This window comes from Sinocyclocheilus grahami, unplaced genomic scaffold, assembly GCF_001515645.1.
Source record: "Sinocyclocheilus grahami isolate Dianchi unplaced genomic scaffold, SAMN03320097.WGS_v1.1 scaffold1409.1, whole genome shotgun sequence".
NCBI lineage: Eukaryota > Metazoa > Chordata > Actinopteri > Cypriniformes > Cyprinidae > Sinocyclocheilus > Sinocyclocheilus grahami.
This window is the reverse complement of record NW_015506588.1, coordinates 307,413-325,936: the sequence shown is the minus strand read 5'-3', so window position 1 is coordinate 325,936 and position 18,524 is coordinate 307,413. Positions and strand designations below refer to the sequence as shown.

The window sequence follows — 18,524 nt, the reverse complement described above, 5'->3', positions numbered from 1 at the left end:
TGCTTGAGGAATGAGAGGCCCGCGGAGACGTACTCGACGGGGAAGCTCTCACTGTAACCCTCAGGTCTCCCTGACCATGAACCGAAGTAGCCCTCCGAGAACCGGAAGACCTAGAGCGGGGCATGGCAAGGGGGATACCCCCCCGTTTAATGAGGAGGTATCTAGACCGCAACATCGCGATGGTCATGTTCCCACACTGAGAACACGACTCATCCATGAGCGCTGCTTCAGCGTGCTGTAAGCCCAAGCACGAGAGGCAGTGATCATGACCGTCAGATGAAGGCAGGAAACGACCGCATCCAGAAACGCACGAGCGGGAAGCCATCTTTAAAAAGACGCCCGTCGCTCATGGAGCTCTTTTAGACATTTGCTCTTTTAGGAAAAAAGGAAACACTCTTTTAGAGAGAGCGCTGAAGCGCCCAGGGGAGGTCGCGGCGAGACCGCAGAATGGCAGCTGCAGCACGCCAAAGATGAGCAGCACTGAATGGCAACCCCCGCTGACGCGCCGTAACACCAACGCCAGCTGTTTCTTCCAAACACTCGCGGAGATTCGTCCTGAGAAGGCTCGGCTCCGAAGCGAAAAGCTGATGTGCGAAACACGCACGCCAACTGTCATTGGCTTGTTTAGTTAACACTCGAAGGTGATTGGGCTCTCGGGCGAAATCCCAATTCGTCAGTCACTGACGTAACGTAGAACGTGACTGACTGAATGGGAAACGTAGTCACTGTTGTATCACTCCATTTGTCTGGATCTCTCCACCGGTCTGTGCTTGCCGCATTTGGATCAGAGTATATGAGTGGAAAGGAGTTTAGTGATGAGCAGTATTAATAGTTTCATTCTAACAAACAAAAAAAATTAATAAAAAGCTTGATATATATCAAGAACGGGTATGTCTGAAAGCCACTGTTAATAAAGGAATAATACCCTGTTCACCAGCACGAATGTGAATGCTTATAAACATCAGCTTTATAAACAAGTTAAAATAAATAATTCACCTATGGAAATGGTGTCAACTTCATGTCGTTCCATACCAGGGTTTGCCAAGTCCACTTATAATGCGTGACTTTTAGCTTCTTTTTTTGTTAGAGAGCTCTATAATTAAAGTGTTACTAGTAAGAATTGAATTAGAGGGCTCTATAATCATAATTGTTTCTAGTAAGAACTGAATTAGAGAACTCTCTAATTCAGTTCTTACTAGTAAGAATGCAATTGCAGAGCACTCTAATTGTAATTAGTAAAATTTATTTAAAGAGCTCTCTTATTAGCATTGTTACTAGTGAGAATTTAATTGTAGAGCTCTCTAATTGAATTGTTACTAGTAAAAATGCAATTATGTAGCACTGGGAATATTTTAAGCTAAAACGGCTTGCCATAGAGGTGTGACGCTGTAATCCAAGCGATATAAGGTTAATTTTTACAATGTTTTTGTAATGTATTATCATCACGGGCTATAATAAAAAAAAAACAAGTAGGCCCAACAGTATATACATTTGTTTCAAATATATTTTATTAGCCCATATTTTCTCCTATTTTTTTCCTCATATAAATATGTGGCTGTGTTACAGCTCCCCCTTAAAGCTCTTGTCTTTTTCTCCTTTTCCATCTCTCCAACCCTTTTCTGTTTACAGGTGATAGGAGATGAGTGGATAGTGCGTGCCTCCCGCTTTGTTGCAGTTTACTGATTTTTGTAAAAATAACTTGTTTTTGCTTTTCAAATAAAAGAGTGGTTTCAGTTTAATATGTTGCAGGTGCAACTATTGGTAATACAAATTTATTAAAAATAATATTGATGATAATAAATAATCAAATAATATTGGGCTTGTTTTTGAAGCTGCTGTTGCTTATTTGTCTCGCGAGAGTTGGCAACAGTGTCCCATACCTGTATGACTTTCTTCTGTGGAACACAAAAAACATATCGCGGTCCATTCAATGAAAGTCAATGGGGTCCAAAACAATGTTCAAACAGCTGTTTCAAAATATCACCTTTTGCGTTCCACAGAAGAACAAGATGAGTAAATGACAGAATATTCATTTCTGTGTGAAATATCCCTTTCAATGTCGAATAATGTATGTTTTCAGATACAATAATTTAATACTGTTTTGTTTTTCTTTGCCCTTAAGTGAAACCAGCTTCAAAATAAGCAAAATAAGACCAAGCTTCACTGGAAAAAAAAAAAACATCCCGGTGCAACGTTCTCTGCAGAGTGAGACTTTCCAGAACCAGTTGTTATCCGAAAGCATTCTATGCCAGGAACTAACTTTCCGGCAGGCTTGCGGCAACCACATGTGACGACCCCGGGCTGGGGTTAAAAGTTTTTTATTTATTTATTTATTTTACAGAAACAAGTGTCCAGATTAAGAGTAACTCAAATAACTATTAAATTATATTAAGCTTTTTATTAAGAGGTTTTATTAAGAGTTTTTTTAAGAGTTTTCAACTCTTTTTTTTAAACGTTTTTAAATATAGGCTATTAGGCCTACTAATAATTTCATCCAGTAATATATTTAAAAAAATATGTCCATGAAATTTAGATATTATTTACAAAGGTTTTTTTTTTTATTATCCTACCTCATGTTTTCAAGACTGTGTGAACCCTCATTTTTCCCCCCAAAGAAATAATGTTGAAGTGTGAATTACCTTAATTTTACTTTATTTTAATACTTGTCTTGAGTTATTTTAAAACATTCTTATATATGTAATCGAAAATACTTTTAACAGAACGTCTCAGAAAGCTCAGCTTAAAACAATCTTTTTGATCAGTAAATTATAAATTTGATAACTGACTTCCCAGCTACAGAAAATGTACATAACAAAAAGCAGATCAATTTAATTAAGTAATCACAAGCAAAAAGTAGCAATAGCAAAAAAAGAAAAGTAACTATATACGTGAATAAAGAGCAAATTATACAATAATAATGCTAGTCATTCAGTAACTTTGAGCTGCTTTAGTTTATTCAGTTAATTACTTTATAGAGTGAAATACAATTGTGTTAATACAGGACATACTACTCCAGATTCCATTTTATGTCAAACTATGTTTCATTTAAATAGCATCCTGCAATTCGGTCACACTGAATGACACATTGGCTTACACAGTTGTTATATGAAATGTTCTTCATATTAATCTGATCAAATATAATTGTTGGGAGAACAGCCTGTATTCTTGTGTTAAAAATATATTAAAATATACTGTAAGTTATATTAAAATATTCCACGTAAATCATATAAATACTTTAGTTTTGTGTTAGCTACAACAACATACTAATTGGGTGAGTATAAACTGTTGCTTCAATAATCCAGATATTTTACCACAAGTGGACAAACTGGCTGCAGAAGTCTCATAGATAAGCATTTGTTTTGCAGACCGTAAATGTCACATTGTAATTTTAGCATTTCTCTACATGCTTCACAAAGCAATTCACATACATATTCAGAATTCACATTGTCATGCACATTTTGAAACAGGAAAAAATGTGAGGTTTTAGTGTGGCAAAATACTGGCAGCTACTTGACAGAAAATAAAAATGCTGGCTTTACATTATTTGTGTTCTAACTTCTCAACTTCTAATCATCATAATGCACCAATGTTATCTTGTAATCCTAGAAACCACAAGACTCCACATAAACAAATCCAACTGGCCAATTTTGCCTCGAGAATAACGAATGTCACAGAAACTGTTCACAAATGCGTGTTTCTGTTTGTGAGGACAGCTGCTCATGAGATTTTTGAGTGTTGTTATACATATTAAACGTATTGTACTTGAAGATCGTGTTACTAATTCTCCACTTTCAGCTAAGCTTATCAAAACATGTCTGTAGACAACAGGACAGAAAATCAGTCATGTTAGTTTGCCTTGAATTTGTGACAACAGTGAAAGCCTCCTTGGTCCATGATGAGCACTCAGATTGTGTTTCTCTCAGTGAAGGATGGCCAGCAGGAGGCGCTTGAAATCTCCGCCGCATTCCGAGCTGATGGCATCTTTTAGAGACACATCATATTTCTCCAGGTACATGTCTTTAATGGTCTCCAGATCGAACTATTCAAACAGAAGAGTGTCCATTACTGGTTGTTGTATAAGCTGATCTAATCTAACCTCTGTGTAATAACAGAACAGTATACTTCGTCATGCAGTATACAACATACTTAATGCTAAATGTCAGTGTCTATGATATATGGAGGACCTGATACATTTGCATTATATGTAATATCCCACAATGCAATACATTTGACCTTTAATTTCCAACTCCAAAAGTACACTACCATTCAAAAGTATGTGGTCAGTAAGATTTGTATTATTATTATTTTATTTAGTGAAAGATGATTTGATAAGATGAACTGGTATTATACCTCTGAGCGACACACAATGATGCGGATGAGAGTGTCTTCATCAGTTCCGGCACCTTTCATAGCGGCATTCAGCTTCCGGGCAAAGTATAGCTGGGGGTTCTTAGCACACCTCACTATGGGTTAGATGGGAAGTGGGAACCAGTTAGCACTGTAGAATTACTAAGCAAATCATCAAAACTGGAAACTCTAATATTGTTGTATTTTACCATGGCAGTTTGGCTTTGTTCACAATGCACCCTGTTTGCATTTAGTAATGACTTAAAGGAATAGTTCACCAAAAAAATTAAAATATGCTGAAAATGTACTCAACCTCAGGCTATTCGAGATGAGTAGATGAGTTTGATTCTTCATCAACAGATAAAATAAATTGAGCATTACATCACTTGCTCACCAATGGATCCTCTGCAGTGAATGGGTGCCGTCAGAATGAGAGTCCAAACAGCTGATAAAAACATCACAATGATCCACAAGTCATCCACACGACTCCAGTTCATCAATTGTCTTGTGAAGTGAAAAGCTGCTTGTGTTGTTGTTTTTTTTAATCAGCTGTTTGGACTCTCATTCTGACGGCACCCATTCACTGCAGAGGATCCATTGATGAGCAAGTGATGTAATGCTCAATTTCTCAAAATCTGTTCAGGCGAGAGAAAAAGCTCACCTACATCTTCGATTGTATGAGGATGAACTAGTCTCAATGAAAATGGGTGAATCCAGACACTTTATAAAGTCTAGGCACCAACGCAAAAAGGAAAGAATAGATTTCATGTAATTTCTTTGCTGTTGTTCACACTACAAAATGCAGTCGGATATGTAAAAATAATTTGGAATTGCTGTTGTTGTTGGACAAAGACTGTGTTTAATACAAACCAAGCGTAGTGTAGCAGTCCTTCAGAGTTCCAGAGGTTTCCTTATCGATTGCATCCAAAATTTCTGTTCCAGAAATCTGTGGGAGAACAAGGTGAAATACAATCTAAACGTAATCCAGAGTTGTTACACGAAAACAAACACAACTTATTGTACATATTGTACTAAGTTACTGCCTTAAGCTCAAAGAACAGAACAAACTCACGGCTTCATAAGCTTTGAATGTGGCCTGCAGTTGTAAGTAGTTCCTGGTGGCCAGAATGAAGCTGAAAGTTGACTCGTCTGTGCCAAAGCAGTCCTCTCCGGCCTTACAGAGAATTAAAACATCTGTTAATAAACAGAAATAGAACTGGATGTGTGACTACTACAGGGTGATCTCATTCATTCGGGTATTTGTACATTCTAGCACACATATTTGTATGTGTAGATAGACCAGGTTTTCTCAAACTGGAGTTCGTAAGGAAACTGCAGGGGGTATGTGAGCTGATAAAAAAAAGCTAATGATCAATAACTTTTACTGTTAAACTAAACACTTACTAAAAATAGATTAAATATTTAATTTGTTTACCCGAATGTCATGTGACCATTAACGGACATCAGAGAACTGTGGACATGCAAATGTGTTGTTAATATTAACTTATTAAACTATTAATAATAACATGATAATAAATATTGCACACTACCATTCAAAACATCGGGGTCAGTAATATTTACACTGTAAAAAATGACCGTGAATTTAACGGTAAATGACTGTAAAAATGCTACAGTAAAAATCTGTTAAATGGTTAACGGTAAATTCCCCTACTATATACGGTGAAAAACTGTATTGGGCATTACATGTATTGGACATAAATTTCACGGTAGTATACCGTTTTTGGAAGTGAAAATACCATATAATTTACAGTGAATAACCTTAAATTGACATTCCCAGAATTCCCTGCGTTACATTTCAAATTTGATGTTTTTTTGTTGAAATAACTATGTTTCTTCTTAGTTTTTTCTTATCAGTTTTGTATATTAGGGTTGTGTGTTACACCTAATGTTGTTAAATGAATGTTTATTGCATTATTTCAGTTTCATGTGTGTTACCATGATGGTGTTTAGTGTTTGTGTTAATGACACTGTGCACCTTCTATATATGTTATTATTTAAAAGCTGCTTGTGATGGGCTTTGGTTCATCATGTGACTTTCTCATCACCACCTGCATTTGGTGGTTGTCGGTGTATAACAAAGATACAAAACATATGTCAGTACTTCAATAGGATGGTATTTTTAACATTACATCAGTTAATGAAATTACGGTATTTAACTGTAATTTTAAGTTAAAACCGTAAAACCTAAAACGTTGCTACCGTATTTTTTACGGTAAAAGTCCCGCAACCACAGCTGCCGATTTTTTACTGTAAATTTTACGGATTTTTTTTTACAGTGTACATCTCATATATATATATATATATATATATATATATATATATATATATATATACACGTATATATATACATATACACACACACACACACACACACATATTTTTTCTTAAATAATATAAATTACTACTTTTTATTAAAATTTGTTTTCTGTTCATTAAAAAATCCTGTAATAAATGATCATCGTTTCCACAATAGTATGAAACAGCTCAACACTGTTTTTGACATTAAAATAATAAGAAATGTTTCTTAAGCAGCAAATCAGCATATTAGAATGATTTCTGAAGGATCACGTGACACTGAAGACTGGAGTAATGGTGCTGCAAATTCAGCTTTTCCATCACAGGAATAAAACACTTATTATCTTAAAATATATTAAAAAAGAAAAGTTATTTTAAATTGTAATACTGCGTGTGTATATATATATATATATATATTTTTTTTTTTTTTTTTTTTTTACACAGTATATTTCACAACATTACTGTTTTTACTTTATTTTGATCAAATAAATGCAGCCATTGTAAGCATATGAGACTTCTTTCAAAAGCATTTTTTTTAAAAAAATTACCGACCAGTAGCATAAATCCAATAAAAATCACCTTAAAATTCAATATTCTATGAATCTCAAAGGATATGTAACATTTATGTGTGTCTAAAGTTAAAGTACGTAAGTAAAAGAATCATATTTTAAATGTTATCCACATGTATGTTTCCAGACGTTTCCTAAAACCAAGCGACACGTATGAATATTTAAATGAGACCGTGTTGAATGTCTCCTACTTCAAACAGTGAGACGGCATCTTGCTCTGCCAGTGCTTCGTCCACCTCGTAGCTCTCGTCTCTGTTGCCCTACAAGAGAGAAAGTATTGATGTCTTTGACCGAGAGAGTGAAATCCAATCTGAGTCGAGTCATTGAATCCTGCTTCTACTTATCTATTTAAAGGGGATCTTACCCACTGCCAAGCTCCAGTGCTCTATAGGATCAGGAGGAAGAGGGAGGGGCACTAAACACAGGCCAACAGAGAGCGCTTTACGCTGCTCAAGACTGCGGAGTGGTCATTTTGTAAGACCTAAGCAACCATTTTGATTTAGAATGACGAGGATTTACCTGGAGAAGCAATGTTAGTAGTCTCCTAACATCCCCACTGGTGTCAGCTTCAATGTCTGCCTCCAAATCTCTGTCATGCACTGTAGACAACAACAACATACAGTTGATGCTTACTAAAAGTAATTTGCTTAATTTGATAAAACAATAGATAAACTGTTCAAACTGAGGGAAAACATATACTGTGATCACGTAATTGTGACTGAACATTAGGGAACTGATGTTGCTATGTGGTTGCTAAGGTGTTCTGAGTCACTAGGTGGTTGCTTACTGGACTAGAAGAGCCCACTTTCAAATCTCAACTATGGAACTTTTTCACAGACTGTGATGACACATTTCCACATTATGTTAATAATATTTCCATATTATTAACATTGTGTTAGCACATTATGTTTTTCTGCCTTTTGTAAAGTCATAGAAATGCTATCAAGTTTTTTTCTATTGGAGCCAATGAGAACGTAAAAAATATGCATTGCAGTTTCCGTTCACCACTATAAATGTTTACACAACTATGACGATTTTCACATATGAGAAACTTTACCAAATTATATGAACCATAATGAATCTAAAATATGGTCAAATCTCGGTACAAATACTTGTTACATTACATATACAGAGGATTAATAACAGTATTTAAAAAAAAGAAGAAAAAAAAGAAATGAACGCATAATAGATTACAGAGATGCAAACCCATCAGGGGTGACAAAGATGTTTTGCTTTTGGATTCATTATAAATTTACTATTTTAACAGATTTGAGAGATTGTATTGTACTGAAAAAAATGAAGCATAGCAAGGGTAGGAAAAGTCATGGCATTTAGATGAAGAGAAGGAAGGAAGGAAGGAATGAATACAAAGCCCTGACCCCAACAGCCTAGAAGCGTTAACTATTTTATCTCGTTAACTACTTGAAAATACAAAGCAAATATATGCATTGCAGTTTCCGTTCACCACTATAAATGTTTACACAACTATGACGATTTTCACTTATGAGAAACTTTACCAAATTATATGAACCATAATGAATCTAAAATATGGTCAAATCTCGGTACAAATACTTGTTACATTACATATACAGAGGATTAATAACAGTATTTAAAAAAAAAGAAGAAAAAAAAGAAATGAACGCATAATAGATTACAGAGATGCAAACCCATCAGGGGTGACAAAGATGTTTTGCTTTTGGATTCATTATAAATTTACTATTTTAACAGATTTGAGAGATTGTATTGTACTGAAAAAAATGAAGCATAGCAAGGGTAGGAAAAGTCATGGCATTTAGATGAAGAGAAGGAAGGAAGGAAGGAATGAATACAAAGCCCTGACCCCAACAGCCTAGAAGCGTTAACTATTTTATCTCGTTAACTACTTGAAAATACAAAGCAAATTAAATATGTGAATTATTAAAGGGTTAGTTCACCCAAAAAATTAAATTAGCTTGTGTTTTACTTACCCTCGAAGCATCCTAGGTGTATATGACTTTCTTCTTTCAGACGAATCCAGTCGGAGTTATATAAAAAATTGTCCTGGCTATTCCAAGCTCTATCATTGCAGTCAGCGGGTGTTGCAGTTGAACAGTCCACAAGTCGTCAAATAAAGCTTGCGCATTTGTAATAAAACGTGCCGCAGACGGCTCTGGGGGATGAATAAAGGCCCCCCGTAGCGAATCCATGAGTTTTTGTAAGAAAAATATCCATATTTCAAACGTAATAAACACTTTTCTCTCACTTCCGTCATATGTCATACGTGGATCCGTTCCGGCAGAAGGCGTATGACGTATGCCCAGCGCGCGCGCCACTGAGATATGCTAGACTCACGAGTTTATATCGAAATCCTCCGACATTTTTCAGTTTGTACTTCTAATTCATGACCGGCGTTTTGTTTTGTTCTCTCTCCGCATTCGTCACTAATCACGCAACGCCGCGCGTCTTACGTCATCCGCCGGAACTGCTTCAGTGTATGACAGTCAGCGGAAGTGAGAGAAAAGTGTTTATTACATTTGAAATATGGATATTTTTCTTACAAAAACTCATGGATTCGCTACAGGGGGCCTTTATTCATCCCCCGGAGCCGTGTGCGGCACATTTTATTATGAATACGCAAGCTTTATTTGACGACTTGTGGACTGTTCAACTGCAACACCCGCTGACTGCAATGATAGAGCTTGGAATAGCCAGGACAATTTTTAATATAACGAATATGACTGGATTCATCTGAAAGAAGAAAGTCATATACACCTAGGATGCTTCGAGGGTAAGTAAAACTAATTTAAATTTTTGGGTGAACTAACCCTTTAATGCTAATTATAATTAAATAATGCATTAAATATATTTTAAATATGTTAAGATTAAAAAAAAAATCAAATACTTTTAAACACAGCTTTAAAAAGAACACTTGATGAACAGATCTATTTTGACATAGGCTTGTCAGACGTTTTGTCCTGTTCGTTGTCACTGTTATCACTGTTAATCATAGCAATTTCAGGAGTGACTCACGGAACAATTTAGCAAGCTCATTCCTGTAATTCTATGCATTTGCCACTCCTGAAACTCAGCAGTATACGTGGACGTAGGTCCTCTTAGCAGCATGACAAACTAAACTTTTCTTCAAATTGTGAATGGATTAAATAAAGAAAATGAGCAAAGAGTGCTCCCTTTATAGCACGACTGACTGAGCTCACTCATGTGAAAACTTATAAATCAATTAATCTAATTTCTAATAGCTTATTTATATCAAGTCTACGCTTTGTTTGTTATAATAGGAGGATTTGAGATCGTGTAGTAGAACTTCAGCTAGTAAATTTGCACTAAACAGAAACTTATTTTGTGTTTTGAAGGATACTGAGCGGATTCTGACTAACTTAGAGTAAACACCTCTGATTCCCCCTTGCTTTCAACAGACATGCCTGTGATTGCCTATAAAAATCAAAGCTGCAAAAACATGTTGCAAATAAAAAAACCTTAGCCTTTGTAATTAGAAACCAGAGCACGCACAAATACGCACAGGAGCATTTAAAAATGTAAGAATCTATAGTCTGCTCCGACCCAGATTCCACTCCACAATATATGTTTGATCATGCTAATTTCCCAAAATGGCTTAATTATTATAGAGAAGAAGAAAGTCAACAGTTATGCTGTTTGTAGACAATTTGGGATGATCACATCCTGAGGAAATGGTGAACAATTGTAGAATGGGAGCAGGTGTGGGACACTGAGAACCACCTCAGACAAAGGGGTGTCAGAACTTAATTAACATACAGACCACAGCTGTTACAACAGGAGCAACTTCATTTGCATTAAGGGTAGTAAACTGTAACTGTATAAATGGTTTGAGTTTAGGATATTCTGGGTTCATTCCGACTCCGTTGAACCCAGGGTACTACATGTACTTTGTCACTGCTATGCTGAAATAAACATCTTCATCAAGATCTTCAACGTCCTCATAATTTTTTCTTACAAAAAGCAGTCATCTTTCAGCAGGTATTGAGTTGGTACCACTGGTAGCCCAATTTTACATCTCCCCCAATTAAAAAAATTCAACAGATCTATGCGAATCACACAAATGACCTATTCTGGATTCAAAATGGCACATTTCCCCCAAAAGTGACAAGTTTGCATCCCTGAGATTAAGGATTGCTATTGTAATTATAATCAGCAAAGAAATCCTGCTAATTTTGATGCAGCAAATTTCCACTGTCAGACTGCAGTGAATTCTACCACAATATTTATAATTGTGGGTTTAAAATGTTAAAATATACATAATATTATGCCCTTAAAATGAAATGATTTATTTTGTCTGTAAGGGCACAATATTACGTATATTTTGTAGTGCTGTCAAACGATTAATCGCGATTAATCGCATCCAAAATAAATGTTTCTGTTTGCATAATAAATGTATATGTACTGTGCATATTTATTATGTATATATAAATACAAATACACACACATGCATGTATATATATATTTCAGAAAAAATTTTTATTTTTATATATTAAATATATTTTTTAATAATATATATTATATAGACATGTAAATACATGTATATATTTTTTAAATATATATGCTGTGCGTGTGTATTTATATATAGATAATACATATACGCAGAACACACACATATATTATGCAAACAAAAACTTTTATTTTGGACGCGATTAATCGCGATTAATCGTTTGACCGCACTAATATTTTGATTTCAGAAGAGTTTGAAATCTGGCTTTCAAATGTTCTGCAATATGTAAGAATTTCAGGAAATTCAAAACTTTTATTGCAAAAAAAGCAACTGCATATTTTCCAGTTTATGGAACCTTTTGAGTCACAAATACCGAGAAATGTAGATTACTTGAAACTACATAAAAACCCATGTTAGACGAAGAATTCCATCAAATGGTGTCCCAACTAGTCAAACATAGCTGTCTGAACAAAGAATTTAATTTGAAACTGAACAATTATTGCTGAAATGTTAAGGGTTTGTGAGTTTCCAGCAGGTATTGCAGCATGAATAAATTATGTGGTTACTGTTATAAGAATGTGTTTGCTAATTTTCATTTAAATCTTTGTTGTTGTTTTGTCATTATTGTTAGTTATTTGCTGTGTTGTGACTTTTCACATTTGTCGATCGTTACCATTCTTGAAATCTGTGCTGAGGCCTATCAAATACAGTATATACCAGATATCTTTGCTTTGTAAGGTGAATGTGCCTTCAGACACAAAGATAGCAAGTTCTCTTCACATATTAAGTGTCAATTTTATATTAAATTTTAAAATATATTATATTGTAATTAGTAACAAAATAAAGTGTTGCATAGGACAATTTTTAAGACAATAGTTAAGAGAATTTAAAAATCTAAATGCATCATGTTGAATTTTTCAGCTTGGCAGTGTTGAAAGTATATAGGTTAAGTCATTCTTACCATAGACGTAGGTTTCTATGTAATTGGCAATCTCCTGTTAGAAAACAAGAAGAATTAATTGACTCATTCCATGGACAACCATTTGTCCCAGCTTTGGGAATGGTGACAAACACAGGAACTTGCCGAGCCTTTCAATTCAAAACAAAATGACATACAGCATTGGTAGCACTGCACAGAATCTCCACCAGGACATCCTCGTCTGTGCCAGCGCCCTTCATGGCCTTCCTGAGCTCTTTAACAGCAAACACATGAGGAGGATCCAACATGGCAAGAATGGCATTCTCAAAATTACCAGACAGCTCACTCTTCAAAACCTCCACCAATTCCTTCAGAGAAAACACAGAGCCGTGAGTGCATGCTCTTTATTCTTAAAACGTGTCTAAATACCATGCTCCAATTTCTGTGTGACATAAAAGAATGTTTTCAGAATACTCACATCATCATATTTCTCAAAGTATGCATGTTTGATCTCCAGTCTCTGAGCTGCACTTCGATTGGCTAGGATGTCTATGATGGCTTGCTCATCAGTTCCTTGAAAATTAAATAGAAAGACTGTAGTTGTATGGGAGATTAATTTGATAAACATACTAAACACTGATTAAAAAAGACTGACTTAAAGGGATTGTTCACCCAAAAATAAAATTTGATGTTTATCTGCTTACCCCCGGGGCATCCAAGATGTAGGTGACTTTGTTTCTTCAGTAGAACACAAACGAAGATTTTCAACTCAAACCGTTGCAGTCTGTCAGTCATATAATGGAAGTGAATGGGAATCACGGCTATGAGAGTCAAAATAAACATACACAAACAAAACCAAATTTAACCCTGCGGCTCGTGACAATACATTGATGTGTAAAGACACGAAACGTTCGGTCTGTGCAAGAAACTGAACAGTATTTATATCGTTTGTTACCTCTGATTCACCGCAATGTCTGAACTGCCACCTATCTCTCAAATGGACCATTGACACTCTATCTACAACCTCAGTTAGGAGTGTCAATGGTCCATTTGAGAGATAGGTGGCAGTAATGCACTTATAAGTCTATGATCTGCTGTAAAGCAAGAAGAAGAAGACGCGAATGCGCTCACGCTCCGGACAGTTCAGACATTGCAGTAAATCAGAGGTAAAAAACGATATAAATACTGTTCAGTTTCTTGCACAGACCGATCGTTTCGTGTCTTTACACATCAATGTATCGTCACGAGCCGCAGGGTTTAATTTAGTTTTGTTTGTGTACGTTTGTTTTTATTCTCAAAGCCGTGATTCCCATATACTTCCATTATATGGCTAACAGACTGCAATGGTTTGAGTTAAAAATCTTCATTTGTGTTCTACTGAAGAAACAAAGTCACCTATATCTTGGATGCCCTGGGGGTAAGCAGATAAACATCAACCTTTTCATTTTTGGGTGAAATATCCCTTTAAGCATCTCACCTAAACCTTTGCAGGCTTTGCGGATGGCCTTTATGTCAGCAACTACATCAAAGTCTTCATAAGGAACAACGGTTGGCTGTCAAATAAAAGAAAAGAGAATTATATCCAATGTTCATGTTTTATCCTGTTCACATAAATTACATAATTTAGTAATATAAGCCCAGATCACTAAATTCATGTTTCAGCCTTTAAAAGTTGTGAATTTTTTACCTTGCTTTGACACTAACAGCCATTAATATTAGTTGAGGACATTTATATGTGCCAACTGTATTAAATATTAATCATAATATAACATTTAAAATAAGTCGTCATGTTACAACTACTCCGGCTATTGCAAAAATATTTAAATGTTACTTTATTATTACTGAAGAAATATGGAAGCAATTTTTGCAGCTATCAAGAATAATATATAATATATAATAATTAGTTGATATAAGTTAAATCCTGTTTATTAAAATGTACTGATTGGTTGATAAGTAGATCCTTTTAATCTAGATACTTCCATAAAATATTATATCTTACATATTTTAAAGATAAAAAAGTCAACCTAGCGATAAAATAGATATAAATGAATGCAACTCGAAAACATAAATAATAATACACTGAAATACGGTGGCCGAGAAGTGCAAAGCAAATCACAATTCTGAAAACGTATTTGCACTTAGTGTAAATAGAATCGATTGCTAATACGAGATTTGAAAAGGGAGGGAAAAAAAGTTCGGCAAAAGGCGGGCTCGAACCCGGGCCGATCGCGTCAAAAAGCCAATGACATGCACTTATCCATCTGTGCCACTCGAGCTGTTCCATAGTAAGGGCAATTCATACAATACATTTAAACTGAGCTACTTTAATACCATCTCCGAACTTTCTACCATGACTCTGCTGTTCTTCAGCTGGTTCTTCCTGTATACGTTGATTGACAGATGTCTCGTCCAGTCAGCAGTGAGTAATCCCAAACCAATGGCGCTGTCTCAAACTATACCTACCTCTTCCGGTTTGTCTGATTTGTCGTTGTGTTTTCTGACTTGTTAATTTGTTTTCGGATTTGTCGTTGTGTTTTCTGACTTGTTATAATGTTTTCTGAATTGTTGTCGTGCTTTCTGAATTGCTATTTTGTTTTTTAGACTTGCATTTGTGTTTGTAATTTGTTATTTGGTTTTCAGAATTGTTATTTGTTTTGCACTTCTCGGCCACCGTAAAAAAAAAGCTCTTAAAAAGTCTACTAAGCATCACACTTTTTGTAACTGAGATTTATTGGGCCCCCATTCTCCCCCATATGAACAAAAGCTCAGGAGTGCTCAGTGGAAGCGCCCTGTCCTGTTCAAATTCACTGTAATCCCAGATGGAGGCCCCTGCACACTCACAGGCCAAAATGAAACTGAGTTTGTCCCACTCAGTCTCCTCCCAAAGCGCTTCCTCAGAATAACGGGATTCTGATACATCCCGTCCCTTTACAATATCACATATAATCTAAATCGCTATAAAACATATTCGAAAAGTGAACGCACAAAAGGTTTTTAATATTTAACAACAAAAGCAACCCAGGAAACCTCAGAAAAGAAACATGAGACGCGTATCATTCAGAGTTGACGCGATATAAGGGCTGCGTTTGCAAAAGCAGCCTCGCAGCGGAAAACGCAGCTCAGATCAGTGAGATATCCTAACTGTCTCTATTCTTTTCTCTCTATATTCTTTTTTTCTTTTCTTTTTTAAACCGATCTGAATTGATCGATTACGCGACGTGTCCCGTACACGCTCTGCGCAGGATATTGACGTTCAGCTCTCTCTGACGTTGACGCATGTAAGGTGTGCATTAGCAGATCAAAAATGAACTGAAATACTCACTTGACAGTTTCCCATGGTGAGAGCTTGAGGTGTTTGATGATCAGATGATCTGACCGCTGTCCGAACTGCAGGCCACACACGCGCGAGAGCTTCTGTAACTGACGTCAGAACGGGATGGACGTACTCATGAGAGTTCGGCCTCTGCATTTTTGAAAACCATTATAATCATCTATACATTATTAGACATTACTTCTGCATGCATTATAATGATCAATTATGTAAGTCTAACGTGTTTTTTTTTTTCAAGCAGTAAGAAAATAGTTGAAAAAACATCTCAAAACAACAACACACGACCTCAAGATCTAAAACCATGACCCAACAGTCATTTAAGTTACTATATTCAGTTTTTAAAAATCACAACTGAATAGGAGACACAAGAACCTACCATTTCTTTTGCACCTATAGAAAGAGAAAGGGCGCCCCTACTGAGCAATCATCATCTGGATGAGCAATACAGTATATTCCAATACAAGTTCAAATGTTTTACTTCTGAATCTTGTTAGCAACATTTCAGTCTTATGATGATTTTTAACATTAGACACGTTCAGAAGCATTACATGTGCATCTAATTAATGTATTTTACTTATTATTTTATTTTGCTCAATTACAAATGAATGCTGATGTAAAGTGTAGAACATTATAATGTACAGATTAAAAACTTCACTGACAACAAGAAGAGAGGAATTCATCCCTCTTGGATCAATTGTGCTTGATGAAGAGTTGCAATTAAAATATTCATTATTTTGCCTTATTAAATCATGCTTCTATCCATCTTATTTTGCATTAATTACCTGTTGCACTTCATTCCACCATCCCGTTTGCTTGTCAATGAATATTTGTCCTGCCTTTGTCCCTCGACTCCACTGCTCCACATAATCTGCGCTGTTTGATCACAATTCACCACAAAGTTGGTCAGTGCAGCTGCCAGCTTATTCTTGTGCATGTTCATTTTCCACCATTTAATCTGTTTGGGCCAGTTGGGCATCTTTGCCTATTGCAGGTGGTCCATTTGGATGTCTAGGGATGCTATCATATGGGATCACTTTGATGTTGTCACCAACAGGTCTCCCCGCTGACCCATCCGGTAGTCAGTTTGAGTTGCGTGGCTGCCACTGCTGTAGATGACCAGGTGTGTTGGTATTTTCTTGAACTACATTATTAGTCACGGCTAGTGTATGGCATCTGCCGTCATTTCGCATGCTGAGTCTGTGACCTCCATGGCACTGTGCATTTCCTTTCCAATGTGACCATTCAGGTCACCTCCCAGGACGGTGGACTTGTTTGGGGCAATCGTACCTTGGTGCATGTCAAGACATCCAGTCTGTGGTGCATAGCAAGAGATTCGATCATGATGAAATACCTGTTAAGGCCATCACTCCCTGAAGTCTCTGTTACAGCCTTGGTGTCTGAGATCCCTTTCATGACTGCCATCTCAAGGTCCCTCCTTGCGTCCAATTATGCCCACCTCCCTACTGAGGAGGTCTTCCCTGTTGAGTTTTGGTTCCTCCCAAGGTTTCTCCCTATATACTTAATCCTAAATTTTTAAGGAGTTATTCCTTGCCAGTGTTGCCTTTGGTTTGCTCACTTGGGGTATTAAGGCACTAATACTGCCTTGAGGTTCTTGTCACTGTCATCATCCATGAGGTGCCTGTCTTGATCACCACTCCTGAAATACCCAACGCGCCCCAAGGTCTATGTTACGGGCCTTGGTGTCTGAGATCCCTTTAGTGACCTGCATTCAAATATGCATACATCCCTACTATATAACAGGCAGCCCCAGAGTCCAGGTTCATGTCACAGACCCACAACCCAGGCCCTCTTTAGTATCCACAGCCCAGGCACCCCTCAGCACCACGGCCACAGCCCAAGTATCCTTCAATGCCATGGCCAAAGCCCAGGCACCCCTCAGAGTGCAGGCAAAGCATTGGCACCCCTTTACTGCTATACTCTGCAGGATAGTGGTCCTTCAGGACCGAGTTTGGACACCCTTGAGGTAGGTGTTGTGAAGGTAAGTGGTCTCAGTCATTAAAATGTAGCAAAATCATAATTAATATTTAATATAAGTACCCTTGCGCAGGGTCACTCAGCACTGCATCATAGCTGACATTGGGAACTCCTTCCAGGTGAGATGATTGTCTGAAGCTGCCAGTCATGTTCAGAGCTGCATGCAATGTCAGTACTGCAGGTGTGCTTGGCTGATCTCTTCTCAGAGATATGGATGAGGACTCATGAGAAAGTCAGGAATTTTAGAGGAGCATTTGATTTGGCACTTTGTGCCACCAAACATACAGCTCATGAGATTGGCTGCTCCATGGCAGGTGTGTTGAGATGGAGAGACAAATGTAGTGAAACCTCATGATTCTCGGCTGGGGCTTTTCAGTGATGCTGTGAATGCTGCTGTTGGTAAGTTCTTTAATATTTTGAATTGTTTTTAGCTTTATTTTTTTGTTTTTCATTTAAATGTTAAGTTTTGAAATTTTGTTGTATGCATTTGTCATTTTTATTTAATTTCTTTTCTTTTTTTTATGTGTATAAGTAGTATTTATAAAGTTTTAGCTTTTAGTTTTGGATCTGTTTTTAGTTGTTTTA

At 36.5% G+C, this 18,524-nt stretch overlaps 1 protein-coding gene across 1 annotated transcript; it reads right to left on the bottom strand.

Moving 5' to 3' along the window:
* Positions 1 to 2,918: 2,918 nt before the first annotated feature.
* LOC107570049 (annexin A13-like) lies at positions 2,919 to 16,037 on the bottom strand. Its single transcript, XM_016256244.1, has 11 exons — positions 15,936 to 16,037; positions 14,091 to 14,166; positions 13,092 to 13,186; positions 12,811 to 12,981; positions 12,656 to 12,689; positions 7,752 to 7,831; positions 7,424 to 7,492; positions 5,420 to 5,521; positions 5,218 to 5,293; positions 4,351 to 4,463; positions 2,919 to 4,039 (listed from the first exon to the last, which is right to left on the bottom strand). Exons 1-11 carry the CDS (start codon positions 15,948 to 15,950, stop codon positions 3,920 to 3,922), a joined length of 951 nt encoding a protein of 316 aa, XP_016111730.1. The 5' UTR covers positions 15,951 to 16,037; the 3' UTR covers positions 2,919 to 3,919.
* Between the last annotated feature and the right edge of the window lie 2,487 nt (positions 16,038 to 18,524).